At 59.1% G+C, this 24,470-nt stretch overlaps 3 protein-coding genes across 5 annotated transcripts in view; 2 read left to right on the top strand and 1 right to left on the bottom strand.

Annotated features, from left to right (window-relative positions):
- The window catches only part of DLEC1 (DLEC1 cilia and flagella associated protein), a 48,227-nt gene extending 39,272 nt beyond the window's left edge, over positions 1 to 8,955 (top strand). Inside the window, exons 26-37 of the mRNA XM_045856796.1 lie at positions 1,415 to 1,530; positions 1,923 to 1,993; positions 4,681 to 4,883; positions 4,972 to 5,085; positions 5,186 to 5,311; positions 5,419 to 5,513; positions 5,741 to 5,825; positions 6,015 to 6,215; positions 6,806 to 6,967; positions 8,047 to 8,200; positions 8,442 to 8,565; positions 8,643 to 8,955. Of these exons, the coding sequence (XP_045712752.1) occupies positions 1,415 to 1,530; positions 1,923 to 1,993; positions 4,681 to 4,883; positions 4,972 to 5,085; positions 5,186 to 5,311; positions 5,419 to 5,513; positions 5,741 to 5,825; positions 6,015 to 6,215; positions 6,806 to 6,967; positions 8,047 to 8,200; positions 8,442 to 8,565; positions 8,643 to 8,766 (1,575 nt within the window). The 3' untranslated portion in view covers positions 8,767 to 8,955. The remainder of the gene's footprint in view (positions 1 to 1,414; positions 1,531 to 1,922; positions 1,994 to 4,680; positions 4,884 to 4,971; positions 5,086 to 5,185; positions 5,312 to 5,418; positions 5,514 to 5,740; positions 5,826 to 6,014; positions 6,216 to 6,805; positions 6,968 to 8,046; positions 8,201 to 8,441; positions 8,566 to 8,642) is intronic.
- Positions 8,956 to 9,090: 135 nt separating this feature from the next.
- ACAA1 (acetyl-CoA acyltransferase 1) lies at positions 9,091 to 18,619 on the bottom strand. Its single transcript, XM_045856797.1, has 12 exons — positions 18,330 to 18,619; positions 18,017 to 18,110; positions 17,048 to 17,105; positions 15,171 to 15,250; positions 14,830 to 14,872; positions 12,995 to 13,090; positions 12,004 to 12,084; positions 10,665 to 10,855; positions 10,390 to 10,569; positions 10,035 to 10,090; positions 9,784 to 9,929; positions 9,091 to 9,443 (listed from the first exon to the last, which is right to left on the bottom strand). The coding sequence occupies exons 1-12, from the start codon at positions 18,585 to 18,587 to the stop codon at positions 9,368 to 9,370; spliced, it is 1,359 nt and encodes a 452-aa protein (XP_045712753.1). The 5' UTR covers positions 18,588 to 18,619; the 3' UTR covers positions 9,091 to 9,367.
- Positions 18,620 to 20,018: 1,399 nt separating this feature from the next.
- MYD88 (MYD88 innate immune signal transduction adaptor) lies at positions 20,019 to 24,240 on the top strand. Of its 3 annotated transcripts, none has more exons than XM_045857454.1 (5): positions 20,019 to 20,428; positions 21,287 to 21,421; positions 21,797 to 21,977; positions 22,158 to 22,249; positions 22,530 to 24,240. In XM_045857454.1, the coding sequence occupies exons 1-5, from the start codon at positions 20,101 to 20,103 to the stop codon at positions 22,682 to 22,684; spliced, it is 891 nt and encodes a 296-aa protein (XP_045713410.1). In that variant the 5' UTR covers positions 20,019 to 20,100; the 3' UTR covers positions 22,685 to 24,240. The 3 variants fall into 3 exon arrangements, with proteins under 3 accessions (XP_045713410.1, XP_045713411.1, XP_045713412.1); XM_045857455.1 differs by having other exon boundaries at positions 21,797 to 21,958; positions 22,530 to 22,685; XM_045857456.1 differs by having other exon boundaries at positions 21,797 to 21,986; positions 22,207 to 22,249; positions 22,530 to 22,685.
- Positions 24,241 to 24,470: the final 230 nt, after the last annotated feature.

The following is a 24,470-nucleotide window of genomic DNA, read 5'->3' as shown; positions in this document are numbered from 1 at the left end:
TTACGGCACGGAAGATTTTCATGAACCGCTTTGTGTACTGGACAGGTTGATTATAGTGGATATTCGCTTTGCATTGTTCGTATGATGTATGACACAAGGGTTGATCCCTTAAATACACAGAGTTCTCAAAGGAAAATAAGGGGGACAAAACGGTGCAGGCGGGCAAAGCGTTTTTGAACAGGCCATTCAGGAATGACAAATACAAATGACTGGTGCACACGTGAAAATGTGTCACCGCCACCCGTAACTAAAGTCACAGCAAGATCCCGGTGTTGGGGAGAGGCACAAGGTTTAAGAGCGGTGGCGGAGGCGCAGGGGAAAGTGGCTCTCGCACTGCGGGCGGGGCGCGGGCCGGGAGATGGGTGTTGTCCTTTGCCAGGTACGTGGGCCGTGTGCTGGGCACACGCATTTACCGGTTCCCCAAGGAGAGGAGGGGCCGTGCGAACAAACAGCTTCACACCAGGTTTCCTTCTCTCCTCCGCGTTGTTTGTAACGGAGGTGCGGGGGGCTGGGGGGAGGAAGAAACAACCTAAGCACCCACGTCTGTCAGTAGAGATTTGATAAAAACCTGGGCTGCACCCGTGCAGCGGCGCTCCGCACAGCCCATCAGTGACACTGCGGACCTACGGTAGTAGAATCGTGTGCGGTGAGGGGAAAAGGGAAGGTGACCGAAACGAAAGTGTGCCCGTCTGCCCCCACGTGTGCCCCGGTTTTGTGTGCACAGGGGAGTCTGTCCCGATAGCTGGGGGTGAAAACTCGGGCAGGTGTGGGGGCATGCTGGCAGCGCAGGGTTGTGGGGGGTTATCACACTGCGTTTTACTTTTTTTTCAGAGATTTTTTTTTATTTTTAGAAGGAAAGGGAAGGAGAAAGAGAGGGAGAGAAACATCTATGTGTGGTTGCCTCTCACGCGCCCCCTCCTGGGGGACCTGGCCTGCAACCCAGGCATGTGCCCTGACTGGGAATCGAACCAGCGACCCTTTGGTTCACAGGCCTGCGCTCAATCCACTGAGCCATACCAGCCATGGCTGTGTTTTAAATTAAAAAACAAAACCAAACCATTTTTTACTTTTTATGAGGGGAGAGAAATAATAAAGTTCTTCCCATGTAAAAGGTACAGAAATTGGGTGGAATAGGCCGTGAGGGGTGAAAGGCAGTCAGGCTGGAAGGTCTGTGCCGGCCTGGGCTGGGCAGGACAGCAGAGGCAGAGGGAAGGGCTGGGGACCGGCGGGGGACCAGGCGGCCCCAGCCACCGCAGTGTCCAGGGTGAACCTCCGACAGTGCGGAGAGAGTCCAGGCCCGGCTGAGACCACGCTGTGGGGACCCCAGGCCGGCCAGGGAAGGAAAGGCCTCGCCTGAAGGGGGTGGGGAGCCAAGGGGCAACAAGAGTGACAAAGGACGGGCGTGTGTTTGCAGGTGGGGGACCTGCCGCCCTCCGTCATCCCGGTGCACATGGCCGTGGTGGGCTGCCCCATCAGCTCTTGGAGGACCAGATGCATAGCCGACCAGTCCCAGAAGGAGCCTGTCATCAGGTGCCCTGCCCCCACCGTGTTCTCTGCCCCCGGGAAACCCTCCAGCCTCCAGGCTGGGCCTCTCCCTCCTGGCTCTTCAACAGGCCCAGGGCCACGTGCTACCCCCCAGCAAGAAGAGACCCAGGACAGGGTTGCTCTGGAGGGGAGGGGCCGCAGGGGACACACATCTCAGATGGCTTTTGGGGACAGAGTAGTTAGTGTGGCCCGAGGTTGGTGCCAGACCCAGGGCACCTGAGGTGGGATCTGGCGGACAGTGTGGTTGTAAGGAGGGGGGAGGGGTTGTCACCAGCGAGCAGCCCTGGGTCACGGTTCACTGGGCACTGCATGGGGAAGGCCTCCAGCCCTCCCGCGTGCTGGCCGTGGCTGGGCTGAGCCTGGTCTCCTGCCTCCAGGTTCAACACCCAGGTCTCCGGAGGAGATACAGTCACCCGGGTCCTTCGCCTGAATAACTGCAGCCCCTGTGGTGAGACGCCCAGGAGTTAAATTGGGGCTGTCGCTGTAGGTTGTGCCGTGTGGTGGGCCAGGCTGGGAGGGAGGATGAGGCTGGGAGAAGCTCATGGCCCCTGACCGGAACCGAGGAGTCCAGGTGGCCTGTGGTTGCTGAGGTAGGCCCCCGAGGGCCAAGGTGGGGAGTGACCGAGCCAGTCAGGGGGTTGTCAGAGAGAGCCACTTGTATCCTTGGGGGACAGGACTTGGCCTCTTCCAACCCTCGGCACAGGGACCGACACTGGCAGGGGGCGCCTCTTCTCACTCCTTTAGCCAGAAGTACCTGAGCTCCGTGCCAGGATCTGTGGGAGGAGCCAGGAGTGCTCAGGCACGAGGACAGGTTAGGCCTCTGCCGAGTGGCTTCTGCCCCAGTGGGCAGGACAGGCAACAGGAGGGCCGCCAGCATGTTGAGCGCATCGGGTGTGACTGCCGGGCAGGGCCAGCATGCTGGGGACTGTATGTGCATGGAGGGCTGCTCAGGCCAAGTCCTGGAGGAAGGGTGGGCCATCTGGGCCTGGGGCAGCACCTGGGGACGGGCTGTGGCCAGCTCAGAACCAGTCAGAGCTTCCCGGGGAGGATGCGGGGCGTCTCCAGGCGGGGCTACCCCAGACCCACGGAACCTGAGTGCCCAGGGGTGGGGCCTGCGCTCTGCAGGTGACTCCGAGGAAGGAGCAGCTGGGAGAGAGAGCCGCCACTCCATGTGATCTTGCTGCTCTTTGTCTGCCGGATCTGTAGTTTGGAAAAGGGTGCGTGCACTGATCCTGTCTTTATCAAGTCCTCTTGGCGCTTCCAGCAGTTTTGTTTTCAGGGGCTCTGTTGTGAGATGCGTTTGAGAACTGGACCTTCACAAACGATGCCTTTCATCACCCCGCCTCACCTTGCCTCTAGTCACAGTGCCACACCCAGTCTCACTGGCCAGTATCTGTGGGCCCACCCCCATCGTTTCCACCATCCTAACTGGGATGTGTGTTTCTTTGTAAACCACAGAGAGCTGAGATTTCTAAACACCCCATCTGATACTCTCTCTCTTTTAAGAGGAAAAGTCACTCAGTCTATACATTTCTTCCTTCTTATTTTATGACTTCTTTTACTTTACTACCTTCTTCCTTTTGCGTTTTGTAGCTTTATTCCGTCTTCTCTTTGTTTCCGTGGGAATTTCTCTTCTATTTTCCTCTCCTGTAGCGGTTCCCTTCCCTCCCTTGGGGCTCATCCTCACGTGCACATTCTTCTGCCTTTACTTGGAAGTGAGACTGCCCGCTGACCTTCAGGGCGTGGGGGTAACTGGTGGCCTTGCTGAGGCTGACGTGGTGGGGTGGGAGGCAAGTGCCAGCTAACGTCCCTAAGTAACACAAGAGTGGGAACCTCGGGCATGTGATCACCAACTTTTCCCCGGGGCCCAGCCCATGAACCAGGTGTTGCCTGGGGTCTGGATGCGAGCTGGGGAGGCAGAGGCAGTGAGGGACAGTTTGTCCTGTGAGCTTGCTGTGACAGGGAGACAGACGGTGGTACCGGAAAGGTCGTCTGGCAGAAGGAAGTTTATTCAAGGTGAAGGGACCTGCCCTGCTGTACGTGCTGCTGGGAAGCAGCTAGGAGAAGGGAGGCTGGACATGGCTGGCTCCTGGAGACGGGGGTGGGGACAGGACTGACGGCTGGAGGGGAGGGGAGATGGAATCACTACGGAGAGATGTGGGAGGTTGGGACAGGGCTTCGGGGAGGCGAGGTGGGGCCACCAGCTCTGTGTCGGGAGGCAGTGGGGGTGCCAGAGGACAGGGCGGATGTGGCGGTTGTGGCAAGGGGAGCTAAGTAGGCAACAGGGTGATGCGCAGAGTGGGGGTACAGTTTAGGTCGGGGACAGATTTAGGGGTTGGCAAGCTGTTTGGCACGGATGTGGGGAACTTCCTCCAGTGGGGCCCCGAGGGTCAGTTCAGTTCATCCAGGGCTAGAGGTTGACAGGCAGGTGGAAAGATGGGGGCAGAGGAGATGTGAGAATCCTGGCAACACAGAGGCTGACACGGTGGTCCCCAAAGACTGGGCTGACGGGGGGAAGGGCGTGAACATGGATGTGGCTGATGGTGCAGGGGGAGAGTGGAGGGGTGCAGGAGCTGGGGGGCCCAGGGAAGCCAGCAAACAGGCCAGCAGAGGAGCCAGGGGAGAGCACGGGGTGCCTGGGACCGAGCATTCGGACATGCAGACCTGGCCCTGCAACCTGGAGGACTAGGGGTGACAATGCCGGTGGGCATAAGCCTGTGAACTTTTTAATTTTTTAATTTTTTATTTTTAAAAGATTTTATTTACTTTTAAGACAGAGAGGAAGGGTCGGGGAAAGAGAGAGAGAGAGAAACATCAATGTGTGGTTGTCTTGTGCACCCCCTACCTGAACTGGCTTGCAGCCCAGGCATGTGCCCTGACTGGGAATCAAACCGGAGACCCTTTGGTTCACAGGCTGGTGCTCAATCCACTGAGCCTCCCCAGCCAAGGCTGGACTTTTTTTTTTTTTTAAACCAGAATTGCCTGGAAATGGCGAGAGAGAGGAAGCGAGGCCCCCTCCACACTGATTCTGGGATAACAGGCAGCCACTGAGGGGCTACAGGGAGGTGGGGGTGAGGGGAAGACCCACCTGCTTTTGCCTGATTCCTCATCCCTCTTCCCCTCCCTCTGCCCCAGATATCCGCTTGGACTGGGGGACCTACGTTCCGGAAGAAAAGGAGGACAAGCTGGTGGAGCTGCTGGTGTTTTGCGGGCCGCCTTTCCCACTGCAGGACCAGGCTGGAAACGACCTGGGTCCTGAGATCCCAGAGAGCAGCAACTCCTCCTGGTCCCGAGGTCTCTCTCATGAGTCTTTGTCCAGCCAGGAAGCCGCCCAGTTTGTGAGCAAAGGGGGGTCTCAGACTGGCTGTCCGGGTGTGGCCCGTGGGCCTTGAACCTGTGTGAGCCTCAGTGACATCTTGCTGGCAGGCCGAGAGCAGCTCCAGGGCCAACGACAGGGCCTCCCCGATCATCTCAGTTGTCCTGCAGGGGCACGAGGGAGTGCTCTCTGACCACCTGTACCGCATTAGCCCCAAGCAAGTGGTGAGTTGGGGCTGGGCTGGGCTGGGAGCTGCCTGGAAGAGGCCCCATGGGCCGGACAGTGGCCCTCAGCAATGCTAATAAGGCTGTGTGCCTATGCCAGGTGGTCCCTGCAGGGGGCAGCAGCACCATTTCCATCTCCTTCACACCCATGGTCCTTGACCCCCATGTCCTGCAAAAGGTGGAGTGTATTGGCTACGCCCTTGGCTACATGAGCTTGGACAATGAGGTGAGCCCTCCTGGCCCAGGGTGGGGCCAGAGCCACTGCCTCTCTCCTGGGTGGCTCGCCGCCTGCTCAGCCCAGCGACCGCCAGTGATCAGGCTTGGGCTCGGTAGGCGGACAGGGAGCTTCCAGGGAGGATGCAGCGTCTGCAGGACTTTGCCGTGGGACCCCTGAGGCTGGACCTGCAAGGCTACGTGAGGCCCGCACAGTGAGTCAGTCGAGCCGCCGGGCCTCCCTTTGTCCCCCGTGGGGAGCACCCTCACCTGGCACTGCCGGGGACCAGTCAGGGTTCTGAGAGCAAGACAGTGGGAACGGGAGGGAGGAACAGCCAGCAGGTGAGCCCAGGGAAAGGCTGGCCAGGCCCAGATGTGCAGAGTCAGGGGCAGCCAGGGACCCAGAGGCCCAGCCTGGCCCCGAGATGCCCGTTGCTGGCAGGCTAAGCGTGGAGCTGGACTACGGTGGTGGCACGGAATTCCGGCACCAGGCCAGTGACCTCATCCCCGAGCAGCCCTGTTCTGGGGTGAGTGTGCTGCCCACCTCGGCCCTGACAACTTACCAAGACCTCAAATGTCCCTATAGGCCCTTCCGGGGCACGGGTCTTAGAGTCTGAGTCCCCCTCCCTAGCACCCCCATCCTGACCCCAGAGCCACAGGCTTGAGGAGAGGGGACAGATGCATCCCTAGCCTCCCCCACCTCTGTGTCCACCCAGGTGCTGAGTGAGCTGGTGACCACCCACCACCTGAAGCTGACCAACATGATGGACATCCCACACTACTTCCAGCTCATGGTTTCCAGGCCCTTCTCCGTTTCTCAAGAAGGAGCTAGCCGCAGCCACAGAGCCCCTGGCCCTGGCCAGGAGCGGGCAGCGGCGGGCAAGCAGCTGGTGCTCCACCCGCACAAGAGCATGCTGGTCAGTGGAGGGTTCTGGGGTCCTCACCCTTGAAGGACACACTCCCCTGGGCCAGTCACCTTCTTCTCTCACACATGCACACACTTTACCCTCATGCATTTGTACCCAGGCACACACACACACAGACATCTGTACCCAAACCACATGTGTCCCCCTACTCCAGAGTGATGTGACCTCTGAGGAAGGCAAAGCTGACTCAGACATCCGCCTGCTTAAAGCCCGTCAGAGGCTCTGGTCTGTCCTCTGGACAAAAGCACAGGTCTTACAGGGCCCACTAGCCTGCTCACGCTAGGGGGCAAAGGACAGGCATGGCTTTGCCCCCAGTGCAAACAGGTGCTGGGCACAGAGCGCGACAGGCAGTGGCTGTGGAGTGGATGCGCCTGGCGGGGACTCTGGGTGGCGGTGGGGTGGGCGTGCTTGCTGGGCTTTGTGCTGGGCAGGGCTGTGTCGGCCTGGGCCCTGCAGGCCGCGCTGCGTCACGGCCAAGCTGGGACCTTGTCAGGCCTGCAGAGGCAGTGGGAGGGCAGGACAGGGCTCCAGGTGGGGAAGTTGCCGCTGCCTGAGGTGACACCATGTTCCCATCTGCTCAGGTGGATGTGTCCTTCTCCCTGTCCCTGGAGCTGCTCTCCTATCAGAGGCTCCCAGCTGACCAGATGCTGCCGGGAGTGGTCATTCAGCAGAGCGAGAGTGGAGAGAAAGAGATGGTGTTCACCCAGGATCTGCTCCTGGAGTATGCCAATCACACCACGCAGGTGAGTCCTGGGCCTGCCCCACATGCGAGGAAGGTGGAACTGGGCTATACTCTTTGTGGGGTCAGAGGATGGCAAACCCCAACAGGGCCCTCAGAAATGAGAGGAGCCCAAGCCCTTGCCTTGGAAGAGGCCTTGCACATGGAGAGGTGAGGGTCATTCATCTTTATTTGACCTGGGAGCTCAAGAGCCAGATGAGGTGCTATACAGTGAAAAAGCAGGGAGGGCTTCCAGGAGGCGGTGGCATGTGAAGCCTCCTATTAATCACTATTTAATGAAAAGAGAAACTACAACAAAGTCCAGCCAAGGGCATGCACTGATGCGTGGGGACAGTGAGCATCTGAGGGATGGCCCTCAGGCACAAGTGGGGCTTTGTGCCCCAGGGTGAGCACCACAGGCCTAGACCTGTGGGCTGTGACGGAAGATCGTGGGGCTGTGGGGTGGAGCTGAGCTGGCGGGGCCCAGTGGTAAGGTGCAGGTGAGGAGCTTGAAGGGCCTGGGTGGGGATGGATTTCAAGGAGGCCAGAAAGAAGGGTCTGAGCACTGGAACCAGGTGGGCCTTCCAGCGTGGTACCTGGGCAGCTGCTGGGGCCCAGGGCCAGGGGAGGCAGGGGTAAGGAGGTGGGCTTGGCTATACCCGAGGGCGGTGTGGTGGGGGGGCTGCCAGGAGGCAGGGCAGTCATGGCACAGGCGGAGCCTGACATCAAGAGCAAAGGGGAGATGGCTTAGAGTCCAAGCCATCGCACAGGGCTGGGCCTTGGGGCCCCCAGGGTTGCGGGGAGGAAGGCAGGAGGGCACCTGACCAGGAAGCAGAGACCACAGAGCTTGATCAGGGGATGGGCGGCAGGGGGAGCCGATGGCACCTTTCTGAGCTCTACTTGCGCAGAAGCCCTCCAGCAGCTTCTGGCTTTAGACGATGGCGCCGGCCCCGTCCACCTCCACGGGGCTGCCTGTGCGCTCCTCAGGAGCATCAGTGCTTGGGGTCAGCAGAGCTCACGCATTCCCGAGACCCTGGCTCAGAGCCCAGAGGGAGTGGGCCAGGTCCCCTGGTCCCCACTGGGTGAAAGGCTCTGTCCCCTTAGGTGGTGCCCCTGCGGGCCACCGTGGCCGTGCCCGAGCTGCAGCTCTCCACCAGCTGGGTGGACTTCGGGACCTGCTTTGTGAACCAGGAGCACGTCCGGGAGGTCTACCTGATGAACCTGAGTGGTTCCCGGAGCTACTGGACTGTGCTGATGGGTATGTCACACTCTCCTGTCTGCCCGCTGCTCCCGTGTGGCTGGGCCAGGACCGCCAGGAAGGGGCCCGTGTGTCCTGTCCCCGCAGGCTGGCTCCCCAGGGCTGGTGCCACCTGAGGATTCCTGCAGGGATGGCCAGTTGGCCCATCCTAAGTGATCCGCCAGAGATGAAGGGTCAGGACTTCCTGGGACAGCGCGTGGAGCCACCTGCCCATGTGTATGTTTCTTTCCCCTTGGTGCAGGACAGAAGCAGCTGGACAATGGCCCTGTGACCTTCGGGGTCTCCCCAAGCAATGGACTGCTGGAGGCGCGACCAGTCAACGGGCCTCCGACCTCCATCGCCCTGCAGGTGCTCTTCACGGCCAGGTACAGCCCCTCCCTACCTCCCGGGCACTGCCCCCACCTGGAACTGCACCTCAGCTCCGCCCCCTGCGGCCCCACAGGAGCAATGAGCTGTACAAGTCCACGCTAGTGGTGGAAGGCGTGCTCGGGGAGAAGGCCTGCACCCTGCGGCTCCGGGGCCAAGGCTCTTACGATGAGAGATTTGTGTCACCCTACCAGCTCTGAGGCTCTGCCCTCAGACCACGTCCCCTGCCACCCGCCCCACACCGACTTTGGAAATAAACATGGTGCAGAGCTGAGGAGCAGGTGTGCTGTGCGGGGACACGCACTGGAGGACCTCCAGGCAGCGCCTGGGAGGGGGGACCCCCCCAGAGCACTGGTCTCAGCCAACGTCCTGCACGCACGTCCTCAGAGCTCATGGGCGGGGGGCGGGGGGTGGGCAGAGCACCACTGTGGAGCCTGTGGTGGTGAAGAATCGACTCAAGACTGAGCAGCCGCAAGACCAGCGTGGTGAGAGCTGGCCCTTGGGACAAACCACAGCCACCCAGATAAGATAACACACATTTACTATGTCAATTGCACTCCTCATCCAAAAGGCCCCTTGCCCAGGAATTACACAGTGGCCCCTGTGGCCTGGGTGACCTAGCGCCTCACCCACTCCTGTAGTGTGTCATCGGTGTTCACATTTCCCAAATTAACCAAAGTGCCCTGATCGGCCCACTGCCACCACACCCGCCAGTGCTGAGCTTCCCCACGTGGCACCACTTCTGCAGCGTCGCTTTCTCCCCTCCCCTGCAGAGTGACGGCCTGGGTGGCGCCTTGATGCTCACTTGCCGGGGTATTCAAAGACGGCGGCGGCCCCCATTCCGGTGCCTATGCACATGGACACCACCCCGTAGGCCCTGTGGGGGCAATGCTGTGTTGGCCGGGTGCAGGCAGAGGGTGGAAGCCCCGCCCCCGAGACCTGTCCAGACCAGGCGGAGCTGGGTGGACCAAGGCCTCCGTGGGCAGAGTTTGCACATCTGTGGGTACGCAGTTCCCTGGCTGCCCACCCAGGCACGCACGAGATGGCAGGTGCCTGCCGCAGGCCAGGTTGCCCTTCGCAGCTGGCCCTCATGGAAAATGGGGGTCATACCCTTGCGTCCTTAATGCAGAGTGTGTGCAATTATACTGCCCCCACTCCCCTCGGGGGCCCTAGCCTGGGCATCCCCCAGGACACGCCCCCTGGGGAGTCAGCCTCACCTATTCCCACGGCGCTTCAGCTCGTTGAGCAGTGTGATGACCTGTCGAGCCCCAGTGCAGCCCAGTGGGTGGCCCAAGGCCACGGCACCCCCCAGAGGGTTCACCTTCTCAAGGGGCAGTTTTAGCTTCTCTACACAGTAGACGGCCTGAAAGGAGGCAGCGCATCAGCTGCAGCTCCCTTCCCGGTCCCCTGCGCCCCTGGCACCAGCTGGGCTGCTCGGGGCCCAGGCAGTGTTGGGAAAAGGGCTCACCTGGCTTGCAAAGGCCTCATTGATCTCGAAGATGTCCACGTCATTCACTGTCAGCCCTGCAGGTGAAGGAGAAAGACCTGAGCTGACCCGGCAGCCCCTTACCCTTAGCAGGACTCTCAGTCTCCTGGGACCCCACCCCATCCCTGGCCAGTAGGCTGGCTGGTGTGTCTGTCTGTTCCAGATGAATGTGTGGGTCCCAGCTGTGGGGTCAGAAGGGGCTTGGGGTGGGGGCGCTAGCTGGCCCCACCTCTACTCTGCAGCACCCACAGGCCCACCCCTTTCTGGCCACAGCACGAGAGGCAGAAGTGAGATCCACATCTCGCTTCACATCTCAGAGTGTGAAGCGCCGCCTTACCTGCTTTCTGCAAAGCTACAGGGATGGCATACGCAGGTCCAATGCCCATGATGTCAGGTGGAACCCCAACCACTGCGTAGGACCTCAGGATCCCCAGGATGGGAAGGCCCAACTCTTCTGCCTTGGACCTCCGGGCCAGCAGGATGGCAGCTGCCCCATCACTCAGCTGGCTCGAGTTTCCTAGAGACAGACGACAGGGGTGAGGAGGCCCAGCCCTCCCAGAGAACACCCACACGGACACGCCCCTTCCTCCCGGCTCCCCCGCCCCATCTCACCAGCAGTGGTAGAGCCACCTTTCTTGAAGGCAGGCTTCAGTTTGGCCAGGCCCTCCATGGTGGTATTGGGGCGGATACCCTCGTCCTGGGCCACGGTGACCCTCCTCTCCGTGCCCTTGTCGTCACAGACCGTGGTGGTCACAGGCACAATCTCGTCTTGGAAACAGCCCATGCTCTGGGCCCTGGCTGCCCTGCCAGCACCAGGGACAGCCAGGCTCAGGCTTCCTGCCTTCCTAGGGTCCCTCTGTGCCTCCACCTCCTCCCCATGGGGACAGACACGTAAGCCCAGACTGCCAGATGCTGGGACACGCTCACCTTGGGGGAGTTCGGAGGGACTGGTGTGGGTTCCCCACTACCCCGACCTGGCCCTGGGTGTGGGAGGCCCAAGGCCTTCCAGGGGTCTTCTTCACCATCGGCCTCAGACCTTCAGGCCCCGACCAGCCCCAGCCTCAAGGGTGGGGGTGGGGGGTGGGGGAGAATGGGGGTGGTGGCTGCCAGCTGAGCCTGACACCCACAGGGACAAGGGACGAAGCCTGCTGGGCTTTCTGCCAAAGTGAGGTCGGAGCCTCCCGGCATATCTGTGCTGGGTTCTGCCAGCTTTCCTGTCTGATCGCGACAGCTCCGTGTCACCTGCTCCCCAGTTTTCACTGATTTAAAACAACATACACTAATCTACCTGGTAAGTCTTAGTATTTAAACAGTGTAAAACACAGGGCATTTTAGCGTGACCCTTGGCATCAGATGCAAAATGCTAAGTGCCTGGAGCATTTCCCTGGGAAGAATCCACAGCTTTCACCAAATTCTCAAGTGACCACTTGACTCCAGGTGGCTAAGAACCACTGCCTCAGAGAAGCCCACCCGGCCAGACATTATTGCCTTCCATTACTATCCTCTGCCTGGGCAGCTGGGGTTCCTCTGAGGCCATCCCCAGTCCCTGCCTCTGGATGCCACCCCAGACCCAGGAGTGGTCCAGAGGCTGGGATGCCTGGGTCCCCAGCAACACCAGCCCCGCACTCCAGGCTGTCCAGAGGGGCCCCACCAACTCACAGCAGTCAGAGAACAGTCCTGGCCCTCAGTGCACCCCCTGTGACTGGATGGGGAAGGCGAGGCCCAGCAGGGAGCAGACACTCAGGGTGAACAGACAACAGGAGGACACGGAAACACTAGCAACGCACAGTGGCCCTGGCTCCTGCTTGTCTCTCCCTCCTGGGAGGCACGAGGCTTGGAAGCCACTCACCACCCTGCTGCAGCCTAAGGGCAACTGCACCTGAGACCACTCAGGCCAGTCTCCACACCCTATTCTCTGGCCTTTCAACACTCCACCCCAAGCTACACTCACTTTTGCTGGGAAGCCAGCGCAAAGGCATCCTGCTTCTCTCGTGAAATGCCAAACCGCTCAGCTACATTCTCCGAGGTTATCCTAGAAGACAAACGGCAAACAGTGTGGGTGAGGTCTGGCGGCCTGGGCACCGGCCAGGCTGGGGAGCTGTGCTTGGAAGGCCAGTCCGTGCCAGAGACAGAATGATGACTCAGGGGGTGTGGAGGGGTACAGACAGGGTCACCCCGGTCCTAAGAAGCTTGCACACCAGAGACCAGAACAGGGGCAGATGAAGGTGGGGAGTGGGCACTAACTGGCTTCTCGAGGCCAGCTTCTATGCCTCAGGAAAACTCCTTTAAAGTGGGAGATGAAAACCCCTAAGTCCCCTTGGGGAAGATCACACCCAAGCTTCCTGGGAACCCAGAGCCACAGGGGGGCCTTACGGCCTGGGCTCCTGGCTTTAGGGGTTTCTCCTGGAGATATAGCCACTGCACATGCAGGCGGCAGGGGCCACGCCCTTCTCTGAGCCTCAGGAGAAGCCAGGACACCCTGCCCGCGGACTCTGGGGGCGGCCCAGAAGCTCAGCGATGCTGGCAGCAGAGCTGACGTGCCAGGCAAACACAACACGCTTTCCACGTGGCATCTGTTGGGGCCCAAGTTCCCTCGCCAGCGTGTCCAGTAACCAAAAGCTTCCTAATTCCTCAACTTCCTGTTTCTCCTAGGTTTCGGGGTGCAGCTGCCATTATCCCTCGGGTGACTGAACCCCTCAGGCAGGGAGTTTCAGGCTAGGCCATGTTTGGAAGTCCAGCGGCCCAGAGAGGACCTGGGGGGCCTCGGAGGGGAAGTCAGGGACAGCATCAGGTCCCAACCCCAGAGTCCCTGCAGAGCCTGAAAGCGAGAGGCCAGGGTGGGCACCACTGGCCGCAAGATGATCAGAGCACCTGTGCCCCGTGCCCGGGCCAGGCCAGGTGGGGGAGGGGCACAGGTGCACAGCTGCAGGGGGGGCACTTACCCCATAGGAATCAGGCAGTCTCTAGCCGCCTTCTTCTCCACCAAGCGGGAAGTAATGTTTCCAGGATTCTGTGCAGCCATGGACATGGACTCCACCCTGAGGAGGAGGAGGAGGAAGAGGAGGCGGCGTTGGCAGGACTAGCTGTGTGTCTGACAAGTGCTGAGAAGCAGCCAGGGAGCCCCGAGCAGCACTGGCCGGCGAGGCAGGGCTGGGGGTGCAGGACACAGCACCGCCCAGTGCACACTCCCGGCCGGCCAGGCGTCCCTAAGGCAGCCCCTCCTGCGGGTCAGCCTGGTGTGGGCCACAGACGGGGAAACACGTCCAACAAGCCCGGCCCCACCCTCAGGAACCACGCATTCAGAGGAGAGAAGAGACGAAACGTGTAAAAGCCGCAGATCAAAGAACAATAGGACCTGCCTGGACAAGGAGGTGCTAGGAGCTGAGAGGAAGGCGAAATCTCAGTTTGGGGTGGTCAAAAGGGCTTCGAGGGAACCATAACCCTCAACAAGTGCTGTTCATGTGCCCAGCACTGCTTTTGCAGGTCTTACTGGGCAGGTCAAACAGTGTCAGTCACGTATGTGCCGCGGAGCGTTAGCTGCTGTTACGTTTAACCTCGCCAACTCCGGCAGCGCTGAGGCAGTTACCCCCATGTGATAGGCAAGGACACGGAGGCCCAGAGAGGCTACGCTGTCCACGGTCATTCAGCCGGGACCCAAATTCAGGGAGTCTGGCCCCAGAGCCACCACTCCCAACTAGGATGTTCCGGGCTAGTCTTCACGATCAAAGCCAATGCGAACAGTCAGCCTGTGACACAGGGGACAGTCCTGGCTCAGACCTGTAATACCCTAGTGACAGCATTTTTAACTTTTGGGGGGACCTCAGGTGACCTCTAAGGAAGTCACGAAGGCACCAGCCTTCTCCAGTTACCCATACCCCTCCCAATACGATGAGACATGAGAGACGGGTCAGAGAGCAGACCGAGCAGTGGCCCCGATCCAGCTCAAGTCCCTGCAATGTGGTCTTTGGTTTTATTTACAGCTGCAGACACAGTACGGTACAACCCAGTGTGTGTGTGGTGGGGGAGGACGGGGGCACAGCCCTGAGACGGCCCAGCCATGTGCCAGTGAAGAAACGCTACTAAGAGGAACTGAAAGAGGCCGCTTGCCCCCCCGGGTCTGCTGAAGCCCTCACTTGGCCTGTCCTCCCAGCCCCAGATGCCACCAAGCCTGGACTCCATGCCCTTCCCCTCCTGGGTGACACTGCCCAGTACAGCTTCCACAGCTCCATAGGCTGCAACCAGAGATGGAGCCACAGCTGACGGAGACCACACCACCACAGATCTGATCGTGCCCCTCGGAAGCCAGCAGGCAGCCCGAAGTTTCCACCTGGGCACCCGGGAGGGGTACGGGGAGGCCGCCTAGGAGAGTGAGCTAACGAGTGATACAGCCAGCAGCTGTCCCCGGCTTCCCTGGCTTTAGGGAACCAAAACTGCCCCTTCTCCCTCAGCAGCAGCATGAATGAACAAGGGCATGGGAGGAAACCAGAGAGCTCCAGCATCTTTCGATGCTTGCCCACATTTTCCAGCCGGACAGACTTCCGAGAAAGCAAGCTTTGAGAAGCCCACTTCCCCTCCCCACTAACGCTGAGAGGTGCGAACCGTCCCTGAGCAACCAGAGCTGGAGGCTACTTCTGAGCTGAATTTGGAGGAACTCTCTCCCAGGCAGCTGCCTGAAGGGGAACGTTCTGAACTCGTGGACCTCTGACGACTCAGGTGATGGATGTTAGTGTAATTGTTACGAGCTGGTTAAGAAGCTCTGGCAGAAAGAAATTCTTACCCACAAGCCATGCCAATGTCATAAGACCCATTTCTGATGCCACCTGCAACAAAAGCATTTCATAAACATCCTTCAACAGAGTCCACCTGTTCTGGGAACGGGCCGCCTCCTCCCTACCTGGTCTCTAACACAGGGCCCCAGCCTCAGAGATGGAAGACCCAGGGGTGTCCAGAAAAGGCTGGGGAGTAGCAACAAGGGGCTCTCCTTATCTTTCCATGAGGAGAGTCCTCGCAGAAATCCTTATTGCTTGCCTGGTGGATAGTGACTTTGCTGACCCTAATTCACGGAGTCAGGACCAAGGCTAGGCTGCAGCAATGGGCACCCACCCAGGCACGACTTACCAGCGATGCTGAACACTGCCTGGAGCCCCGAGGAACACTGTCTGTTGACAGTGCTCAAAGGCACCGTCTCTGGGATGTCACTGAAACAGAAGGCGAGACCACAGTCAGCAGCCCTGCCCCGCCAGGCTCACAGAGAGAGCAGGCCTGTGCTCTTGGACGTGACTTCCCCACCAGTGGGTGCAAAGCCCAGGGGAACACACCCAGCAGCCCTTTCCCCGCTCTGGGCTGGATCCATAGTGGGCAGACCCACGGGCATTTGCTCCCCAGGGCCCCACGAGCACATGCCCTCCCATCCTGTGATGCTCTGCAACCAAGGCCAAGTGCAGCCCAAGGCAAAGGGAAGACTGGTTAGGCCACAGGGCTCCTTCTTTCTCTCCCTTCGAAGGTTCAAAAATGAAAACTATACAGGGTGAGGCAAAGAACAGAGAAGAGGACTTATTTCTGGGACAGAGAACCAGAGCAAAAGATATGTCTCAAGTATGAGGCCTGCCTTACTAGTGACCACGTGGCTCACCCTTTCTGTTCCCCTTCCCTCTGGAAAGCCTGCTCCCAGCTGGTCAAAGACCCTGCTGGGTACCGGGTGTCCCAACATACTTTGTTCTGGTGGGTCCTCCCAGGCTCCTTCCTGGTCCCTGCCCTGGAATCTGGTAGGGCTGCCCGTCCTGATGTAATTGCCCTGGCCAAGGGTACAAAGCCCTAGGGAAATCCCAGGGCCCGTGGACTAAACTGTACGGGGTCCAAGCACTGTGGTGATTCCGGTGTGCAGCAGGCTCTACTGAGACCCTCCCAGGTAAATAGCCTGCTGGGTCCCCTAACTTCAGAGTCACCACCCCTTCACCCATCCCACCACATGTTCACTGGACACCTACTCAGTACTAGCCACCACCGGAGGGATGCTGACATGCTTAGAATGCAGTGTCCAACGGGATGCCTGACCAACACACAGAAAATGAATGAACTAGCAGAGGCTGAAAGAATGGAGCAAGATGGCAAAGTGCGTCCCAAGGAAGCACGTGGCTCACCCCTGGAGAGGAAGGGCTCCTCCCTCGGGGAAGTCAGGCCAAACGGTGAAACCATGCTTGCACAGGGTTTAGGTAGGGCAGAGAGAGGAGATAGGGACAGCCCTTCAAAGGGACAGAATGACTAGCACCCGGAATAGTGGGCAGACAGGCTGGCTGAAGGAGGAAGAGTCAAGGCCAGTAAGCAGCTGGGAGATAGGGCTGGAAGGCAAGTCTGGAGCCAGATCCTGAGAGTCCTTGAACTTCAGGCCTAAGCAGTCTGAACCTTTCCTAGTAGTCCCTAGAGGTTCTGTCAGTCTTCCCGTTCCTTCACTGGCCTATGTTCCCATTCTTTCTTCTTTATGCAGTTACGAGTACACAGCTAAGAGGTTCTCAAATCTTCATGGGAAGATAATTTAAGCATTCCTCCTCTGTCTTAGGACAGCAAGACAAGGGCAAGTGTACCAGGGCCTGATAAGGTCCCGATAAGATTGGCCCGAAGCGTTGCTGCCTACTCAGCTGGCAAAAGAAGCTGAACATCACCCTGCTTAGTTATTCACCCAGCAAAAGAGGCCAGAGTTCAAACAGCACTTACAAAAGGCAAAACAACAATTTGACTCTGGCTAAAAATCAGGTCACAGAAACCTTTTGCTACAGTCCCAAAGACCCTGTTTGTCCTGGCCCAGGGCCAGGTAACACGTCCTCCCTTCGAAGCAGGAGCAAGGCAGGGTCCACGAGAGTGGGGTGCTGAGGACCCCGGCTGCCTCTAGGTCTGGTGTCCAACCCGATCCTCTCCCGTCCACAAGCTGAGTTCCCTGAGGCCTGAGCCCACTCAAGAGTCAAAATGGCCAACCCAGAGCCAGAACTGGAAAAGTTTACCTCAGAAACTGGGCAATTCGGGCCATGACTGCCCCGGCCCCCGGCTGAAGCACATTTCCTGTGGACAACAAACCTTTGCTCAGTGCTCAGTGGTGTTCTGGGCACCGAGGTGTACCTGTGAATATCAGAGAGAGGGGACATGCCACAGCTCTCTTCAGAAACACAAGCCCTCAGCAGGCTCCCTGGGGGCCCTGGAATTTCAAGGTGTGGCGCGGGGGGGACCAAGGTAGACGGCAGCTTGTCCTGGTCACACACTAAACCCGGCGCGAGGGCGCCCGGTTCCCTCGCCCACCCACCCTGCCTTTCCAAATCAGCACGCGGTGGGCGCACTGCTAACGAGCTGGTTCTACCAGGGAAATGGGTTTCTGAAAACGCACCCCTCCCCAGCTGTCCTCTGCCAATCCCTGCTGTCACTCCGTGGGCGGAACAGTGATTTCTGACCTAGGGGTGGTGACTTATACATTACATAATATGACTCTTGCCCCATTACGTTGTCGTGTTTCAAGGCTAGAATAGCAGAGGTGAGAGAAAAGGGCTGGCGGAAGGCCCAGAGGCCCTGGATTCAGATGCAAAGCTCTGCTGCAAACTGCCCCCCTGCCTCAGTTTCTCCATCTGTGAGGGACTGGACTAGATCGTTTTTGATGTTCCGTTTGTTCCGTCCTGGCAGAGAATGGATGTCAGGATCCATAGAGAGCCCTATAGTTTCCCGTCTCCTGGGGTGTTCCCAACCCCCTGTGCCAAGTATCTTGGCGTTAGAATGCCACTTGGGAGCCCTGCTTTGTATCATACTTAATATGCAGAATGCGCTTGGAGGGGCGAAGGCTAGCCCTAAAAAGGCAAATTCGTCGTTGTCCAGTCCGTTGACACACCCCTCAGTGAAAACACCTGGAGGGTGGTGACATATCTGAGGGCTTTAGCGGGATAGGAGGACCACCAGGATCGAGCCCAGGATCCGGGTAGCATTCTCACCCACGCATATGTCTCCTAGTTGGGACGGGCTCAGCTTCACGTCCTGGAGAACCGCGGTCAAGACGGCCGAGAGAAGCTCGTCAGGGGTGGTGTCCTGCAGTGGGAAGCGTGGCCGCGGTGACCCCATGCCGCCACTTCACGAGGTCCCAAGGGCCCCGCTACCCGCCCCCCGCTTCTCAACACAGAGAAGCAGAGTGGTCGGAGCTCGGGAGCGGAGCCAACTCGGGCACCAAAGGGAACCAGGCAGAGACGCCAGACTCCAGCTCGCCCCCAGCCGCCATCTCGCTCATGAAGCCCGGACCCAGGGTCTCACCTTAAACCCGCCGCGGTTCCCTCGGCCAAAGGCGGTGCGCCGCCCGTGCACCACAACCACGTCCTCGGCCGACGTCTGCAGAGCGCGGCTCCCACACGGCGCGGCCCGCAGCCCCCGCTTCCAGCCCGAAGGAGGCTTGCCGTTCAGGTGGCCCAGCACCACTTGCAGCCTCTGCATGACGCAGCTCGACCCGGTAGACGCCCCCACTAGCCCACCCGGAAGACCGCCGGAACCAAGACCCTGTAGCCACCCCGCCATTACCCCAGAAATATAAACACCGCCCACAGCCCCTTGGACTGACCTGCTCCTCCTTTCCAAGGTCCCGCCCACCCCCTGTCTCAGCCAACCAGAAGGAGATTCTGCCTTAAGTCCCGCCCCACCCCAAACCAAATCACCTATAGCAGGGGTCACTGTCACGTCCGACAGGGTCTTTCCACTCAAAGTCCTGCCTGCTGTAGCCTATGGCTGCCAAGCAGAGGGTGGACATCTCGGAAATCCCGCCCAAAAACGCTGACCCCCCTCCCCCTCCCAAACCCGAGGCGGGACCGCGAAGTGCTCTGCCTACGGCTTTTTGCTTGCAAAGGTTGCCCGGACTCGAATCTCTCCTTCCCATTCCTAGTCTTTTCTGCTGTCCCCTGGATCCCAGCACCTAAACTAGGGGACATAAATAATTACCACAGAGCCCTACACCGACGTGCATGGGCTCTTATGGGAAATCATTCGAGAAGATTGAGGAAATGTGGGATCCTGGGCAGCAGGAGAATGGATTGTACAAAAGTGCCGAGATGTGACAAGCTCCCTATCTGGAGGGAGAGCACCATACAGTTATTATTTTTTTTTACCAATTTTACTATTATTTGGGGTGATATGATTAGTGCCCACGTCCACGCCAAGTCAGGGAGAGACCCTGTGTCCGTGGTGCCTGCAATGTTCTTGACACTTAGTAGGTGATTCATAAATACCTATAGAATGAATGCATGAACCAAGCTCCCCAGGTCAGGGCTGAGTCTCCCCCAATCCTAACGAGCAAGGCTAGGTGCTCCCTACACTCCCGATAGCAATGTGTTTTCCTAGAGGGGAGTTTCCCAGAAAGTAGTACTGCGCTTCCCCCTGACACCAAAGGCCAGGGCGCCCTGTTACCTCTAATCCCCGAGGGTAGGGTTTTGAGCCCCCCTCCCCCCACCTTTGAAGGGCAGGGCCGTGGCATGCCTCAGATTCCGGAAAGCCGTGTGCGCTTTCCCACCTCTACCTCTGAGTGTACCGCCGGGGACTCCCGGGATACTCCTAGAGGCAGGTCTATGTGTTCCCAGGAGATGGGGGGAGGGAGGGTAGGCAGAACCGATTCCTCCTCAATTGCCTCCTGCCCTCCACCTTCAAGGGCAGGACCGCGTGAACCCCTTAGATCCCCCATTGGAAAGATGTGATTCCACCGGATCTCAAAGAGCAAGGCCCCCGTTTCCTACAACCCCTGAAGAAGGATCGACATTTCCTTCTGCTCGCACCAGACCCCCCCATCCCCGCCCCGAGCACAGGTCGGTGGACCTGCCCAGACCTCAAAAGGCAAGTACCCAGTCCCTTCATCTTATATCCAACGCAAGGTGGGACCCTTCCACTTCTGCACCTCTGCTGGTGCTCCAGATTGAAGGGCAGGGCGGCGCTTCTCGGAAAGGGAAACTGGCGGGGCGGAGCAGCGGGTGTTGGAGGGGAAGAAGGAAGTGCGTGCGGGCCGGACACTCGACTCCACAGTGCGGAAGCTCGAGGGCGGCCCACCATGGCTGCAGGGGTCCCGGGCGCGGGGTCCGCGTCCCCCTCTCCCTCCATGTCCTCCCTGCCTCTGGCCGCGCTCAACGTGCGAGTGCGGCGCCGACTGTCGCTCTTCCTGAACGTGCGGGCGCAGGTGGCTGCCGACTGGACAGCGCTGGCAGAGGAGATGGGCTTCGAGTATTTGGAGATCCGGCGGCTGGAGAAGCACGACGACCCCACGGGCAGCCTGCTGGACGACTGGCAGGGACGTCCCGGCGCCTCGGTGGGTCGTCTGCTGGAGCTGCTCGCCAAACTGGGCCGCGACGACGTGCTGCTGGAACTGGGGCCCAGTATCGGTGAGGACGCCTTCTTTGCCGGCCCCCGGGGTTGGGGGCGAGGGGTGGGGGAGCAGGGCTTCGCTGGTCTCAGCAAGCAGTCTCCCTTGGCGAGGCCCTCCTTTCCTGGGGGTAAGAGTGGGAGGGCATTCTGCAGGGGGGAACCGTGGGGACCAGTTCCCTCTTTCAATAACCAGGATGGGGGAGTCTAGAGGAAGGAGGTGGAGGCCCACAGAGGCAGAGAACAAGAAAAACAGCTTAGGCAAAAGCTTTCACATAGGGTGGGAGTCGGAATCGGGCCCTCGTGGGCCGGGTGGAGGGGTGGGCGGGGCGGAGTTTGGGTTGCTTCAGGTACAGCAAGAGGGCAGGTGGGGGTCTGAAAGCTGAGAGTCTTGGAAACCTCGGTTCCCCTAGGAAATGAGCTGCTTCCTGCATGGGCATGGGGACAGCTGCCCAAAGACAGGCACACTTTACTTGGTTGGAGCCTCTGCCCGCATGCACATGACCACTGGGTCTCCTGAGCCCTTCTTGCATGCCCAGCACCCTGTTCACGTCAGGCGTGGATTCTAGAAGAAGCAGACCCTGGGTTCTATTCTCAGGAGCCCTAGGAAGTAGGGGCCAGGGCAAAAGGACAGAAATATACAAGCCGGACCTTGATGGCTTCCTGTAGGGCTGTAACACCATTGACCTCCCTTCGGGATGGTCAGAGCCAAATGGAAGCTCAGCTTCTGGGAGCTGAAAACCGTGAGTGGCGCCAGTGGACTGGAGAAGCGCTAGAGCACAGCATGGCCAGGGAGGTGGGACAGGGGTTGGATCCCGACTGTGAGTAGAGGCATGGGGCCCCCTGGGAGCCTGCCCCACTCTGCCTCTTCCCCACAGAGGAGGACTGCGAGAAGTATATTCTGAAGCAACAACAGGAGGAGTCTGAGAAGCCCTTACAGGTGGCTGCGGTAGACAGCAGTGTCCCACGGACGGCAGAGTTGGCGGGCATCACCACACTTGATGACCCCATGGGTAAGGGCCTAATACTGCTCCCCTGGCCCAGATGGGACAGGTGGGCTATGGGACATTGTGGCGTTTGAGCGTGAATGTTGGAAGCAGACGGGCTGTGGCACTGTGTGCAAGTCCCTTCACCTCTCTGAGCCTGTTTCTTTACCTAAGAAAGGGGGATAATGATATGAAACACTCATGAAATCGTGTGTGTGTCTCATGGTCAACCCAGGGCTTGGCCCAGGGCAGGGGGTGGTGGGAAGGTGCTCATCTTTCCTGTCCTGGGAAGAGCACTTTCTCCGAGTAGTGTCATCTCAGCGTTGATGTAGGGCCTGGGACCAGGGTCACCCCCAGCCTTCCGACAGAGCTCTGACCATCCCCCCTGTGCTCTGCACCCAGGGCAAATGCCTGAGCGATTTGATGCCTTTATCTGCTACTGCTCCAGCGACATCCAGTTTGTACAGGAGATGATCCAGCAGCTGGAACAGACAAACTATCGGCTGAAGTTGTGTGTGTCTGACCGCGACGTCCTGCCTGGCACCTGTGTCTGGTCTATTGCCAGTGAGCTCATTGAGAAAAGGTTGGTTAGGTGGCTGGGGGGCAGTGGGTGGATGCACCGAACCCAAGGATCCAGGTGCTGGGATTTTCCCAGCTGGACCCCTGTCTAGCCTGGGCACAGTGGGTCCCTCCCAAGGCCATCCCTTGGGAATATGCGGAACTGGGTCACCACAGAGCCCACAGCCTGCCCGCTCTTCCCTAGGTGCCGCCGGATGGTGGTGGTTGTCTCAGATGATTACCTGCAAAGCAAGGAATGTGACTTCCAGACTAAGTTTGCACTCAGCCTCTCTCCAGGTAAGCTCAGTCCTGCCCTTGCTGCAGAAGAGTGGGTGGGTGGGGCTTCAGGATGCCGGCCTTTCCTCCCCAAAGACCATGAGTGCAACACCAAGGAACTCCTGCAGGTCTCTGCACACCTGTGTGCCTCTTGTGCGTGCACATGAGTGCTTTTTGTGTGAGTGAATGTGTGACAGGGATGCCTACTGGGGGGAGTGCTGTTAACCCCTGGGCTGGGGACTGGTCCCACCCCACCGTGGGATGAGGGCCTGGTGCCAGCTCTGCACCCCTTGGCTTGCAGGTGCCCATCAGAAGCGACTGATCCCTGTCAAGTACAAGGCAATGAAGAAAGAGTTCCCCAGCATCCTGCGGTTCATCACTGTCTGCGACTACACCAACCCCTGCACCAAGTCCTGGTTCTGGACTCGCCTCGCCAAAGCCTTGTCCCTGCCCTGAAGGCTGCCTTGGGACCCTGGGTGTACGTGTGTCTGTCTGCCTGTACGTGTACTCCTGCCCCTGTCTCCCTCTGTGGTTGTAGGGGGATCCTGTGCTCCACTTGCCTGTCCATTCCTTGAGCTGCCGGCTCCACAGGCACATCTGCAGCCACTGTACGTTCCTGGACATCACGTCTCAGGGCCTGCATGGAATCAATGGCTGCAAGGGGAGGTGCCAGCTGGGGCTAAGAGGAAGACCGAAGGCGCCATCTCTGACCCATCCGCACATCTCAGACCTCAGCTTCTCCGTCTGAGAACTGAGTAGGATGGGGAGAACAGGCAGTAGCTATGTTCAGATCACTGTGGGAAATGGTGAAGCCTTGTTCTGGGTCTCCCAGGGGAGACAGATCTTGGCTGAGAGAGAGCTGGCTGCCAGGGCCATATGCTGGTACTGCTCGACCACGGCACTGCCAGGGAGGCTGCTGCCACAACGGTGCCTACTTGTTGCTCATCTCACATCCCACTTCCTGCTGCCCCGCGGGGTAAAGACTGGCCCAGCACAGGGTGATCTCAACCTGACCCTGATTCCCCCATGGGTTCACCTCTATCTGCCTTGGACCACTCCCAGCTTCTTCCCACATGAGCAGCTGGGGCTGCTTTTCGCTTCAACCCGTCCAGGTGCCTGTGATCACACTCTCAGCTCTGCCTGGCACAGGATGGGGTGCATCAGGTTGGTTCTGAGGCTGGGCCACTGTGGTGGGGTGAGCAAGAAAACCTCCTCCCTGGGCCACCCATGGAGAGGTTTCCCATCCACCTTTTGTACCTTCAGTGCCTTACAAAGTTGTTTGCTGGGACCAGTTTACAGACAGGGATCCCATAAGAGCCTCCTGACCCAAAGCTTGTGGGCGCACACACACCCATGCACATGCACATGCGCGCGCACACTTCCCTGCGTACAGCTCCCAGGTATGGCTGGGTGAGCTAGTCCCACCACTGAGGGGGTCTAACCGTGGATAAAGATAGGGCACTTATGTATTCCTTTCCTCTTTCCCCCCCACTTCATTGAAACCAGTCTCCAGAAAGAACCCAATATGCCAGCATGTATGCCTCCAGCAAAGCACAGAGCAAGGAAGGGAGCTGCTGACCTTCACGCAGCAAGTCAAAGGCAGACAGCTGTTTTTCCCTCTCCCACTCCGGGAGATTTGTACATTAGTTCAAATTAGCTCTCCTTGGGGGAGAAAATATGATGGTCTCAGGTCTCTCCCAGAGCAGATCTCGGGACCCTAAATCTAACTGTAGAATGTGTCTTCTCTGTTCTGCCTCCAGCAGGGCTGGCGCAAGGTACCTTTCTTCAGGGTCTGGGGAGGGATGGAAGGCCCCTCTGCATGATCTCGATGAAGCACTTAGCCACCATGCACCTATGCCCACTTTATAGTGGGGAGGATTGTAAAACAATTTCAAGAAAGTATCTCACACCTATTTCGTATGCATTGTGAAAATTTCAAAGGGCCAAGAAATGCCTATGTCATTTCTCCTACATCCTGGGTTTACAATAAAGAGTTTTCTATTTTGGGAACAGCAGGTTTCATTTGCGCCTGGAGGGAGTTTGGAAGCAGTGACCTGGGATAAGGCTCTCCTGGGTAAGAGAAACGGAGCCATAGGGTAGGTTCCTGTGGGTTCGGCAGGGGCTTCCTGAAGGGGCTGGGCCCCACCTCACAGCTCCCAGACACCACCGGGGCTGCAGCAGAACCAGGAATAGCAGCCTCAGCTCCAGAGGCTGGGGAGACTGCTTGCCTCTGCCAAGCTGG

Source organism: Phyllostomus hastatus, unplaced genomic scaffold, assembly GCF_019186645.2.
Source record: "Phyllostomus hastatus isolate PE091 unplaced genomic scaffold, TTU_PhHast_1.1 phas_scaffold_129, whole genome shotgun sequence".
Classification (NCBI taxonomy): domain Eukaryota; kingdom Metazoa; phylum Chordata; class Mammalia; order Chiroptera; family Phyllostomidae; genus Phyllostomus; species Phyllostomus hastatus.
Note: the sequence above shows the minus strand (reverse complement) of the source record. Positions and strands in the feature narration are given on the sequence as shown.

Coding starts and splice junctions, on each gene's coding strand:
- ACAA1 (XM_045856797.1), bottom strand. CDS start 18,587: ATGGCGGGGTGGCTACAGGGTCTTGGTTCCGGCGGTCTTCCGGGTGGG. Junction 18,111..18,329: donor GGAACCGCGGCGGGTTTAAG/GTGAGACCCTGG, acceptor TTCCCACTGCAG/GACACCACCCCTGACGAGCT. Junction 10,570..10,664: donor AGGTGGCTCTACCACTGCTG/GTGAGATGGGGC, acceptor GTCTGTCTCTAG/GAAACTCGAGCCAGCTGAGT.
- MYD88 (XM_045857454.1), top strand. CDS start 20,101: ATGGCTGCAGGGGTCCCGGGCGCGGGGTCCGCGTCCCCCTCTCCCTCC. Junction 20,429..21,286: donor GGAACTGGGGCCCAGTATCG/GTGAGGACGCCT, acceptor TCTTCCCCACAG/AGGAGGACTGCGAGAAGTAT. Junction 21,422..21,796: donor CACACTTGATGACCCCATGG/GTAAGGGCCTAA, acceptor CTCTGCACCCAG/GGCAAATGCCTGAGCGATTT.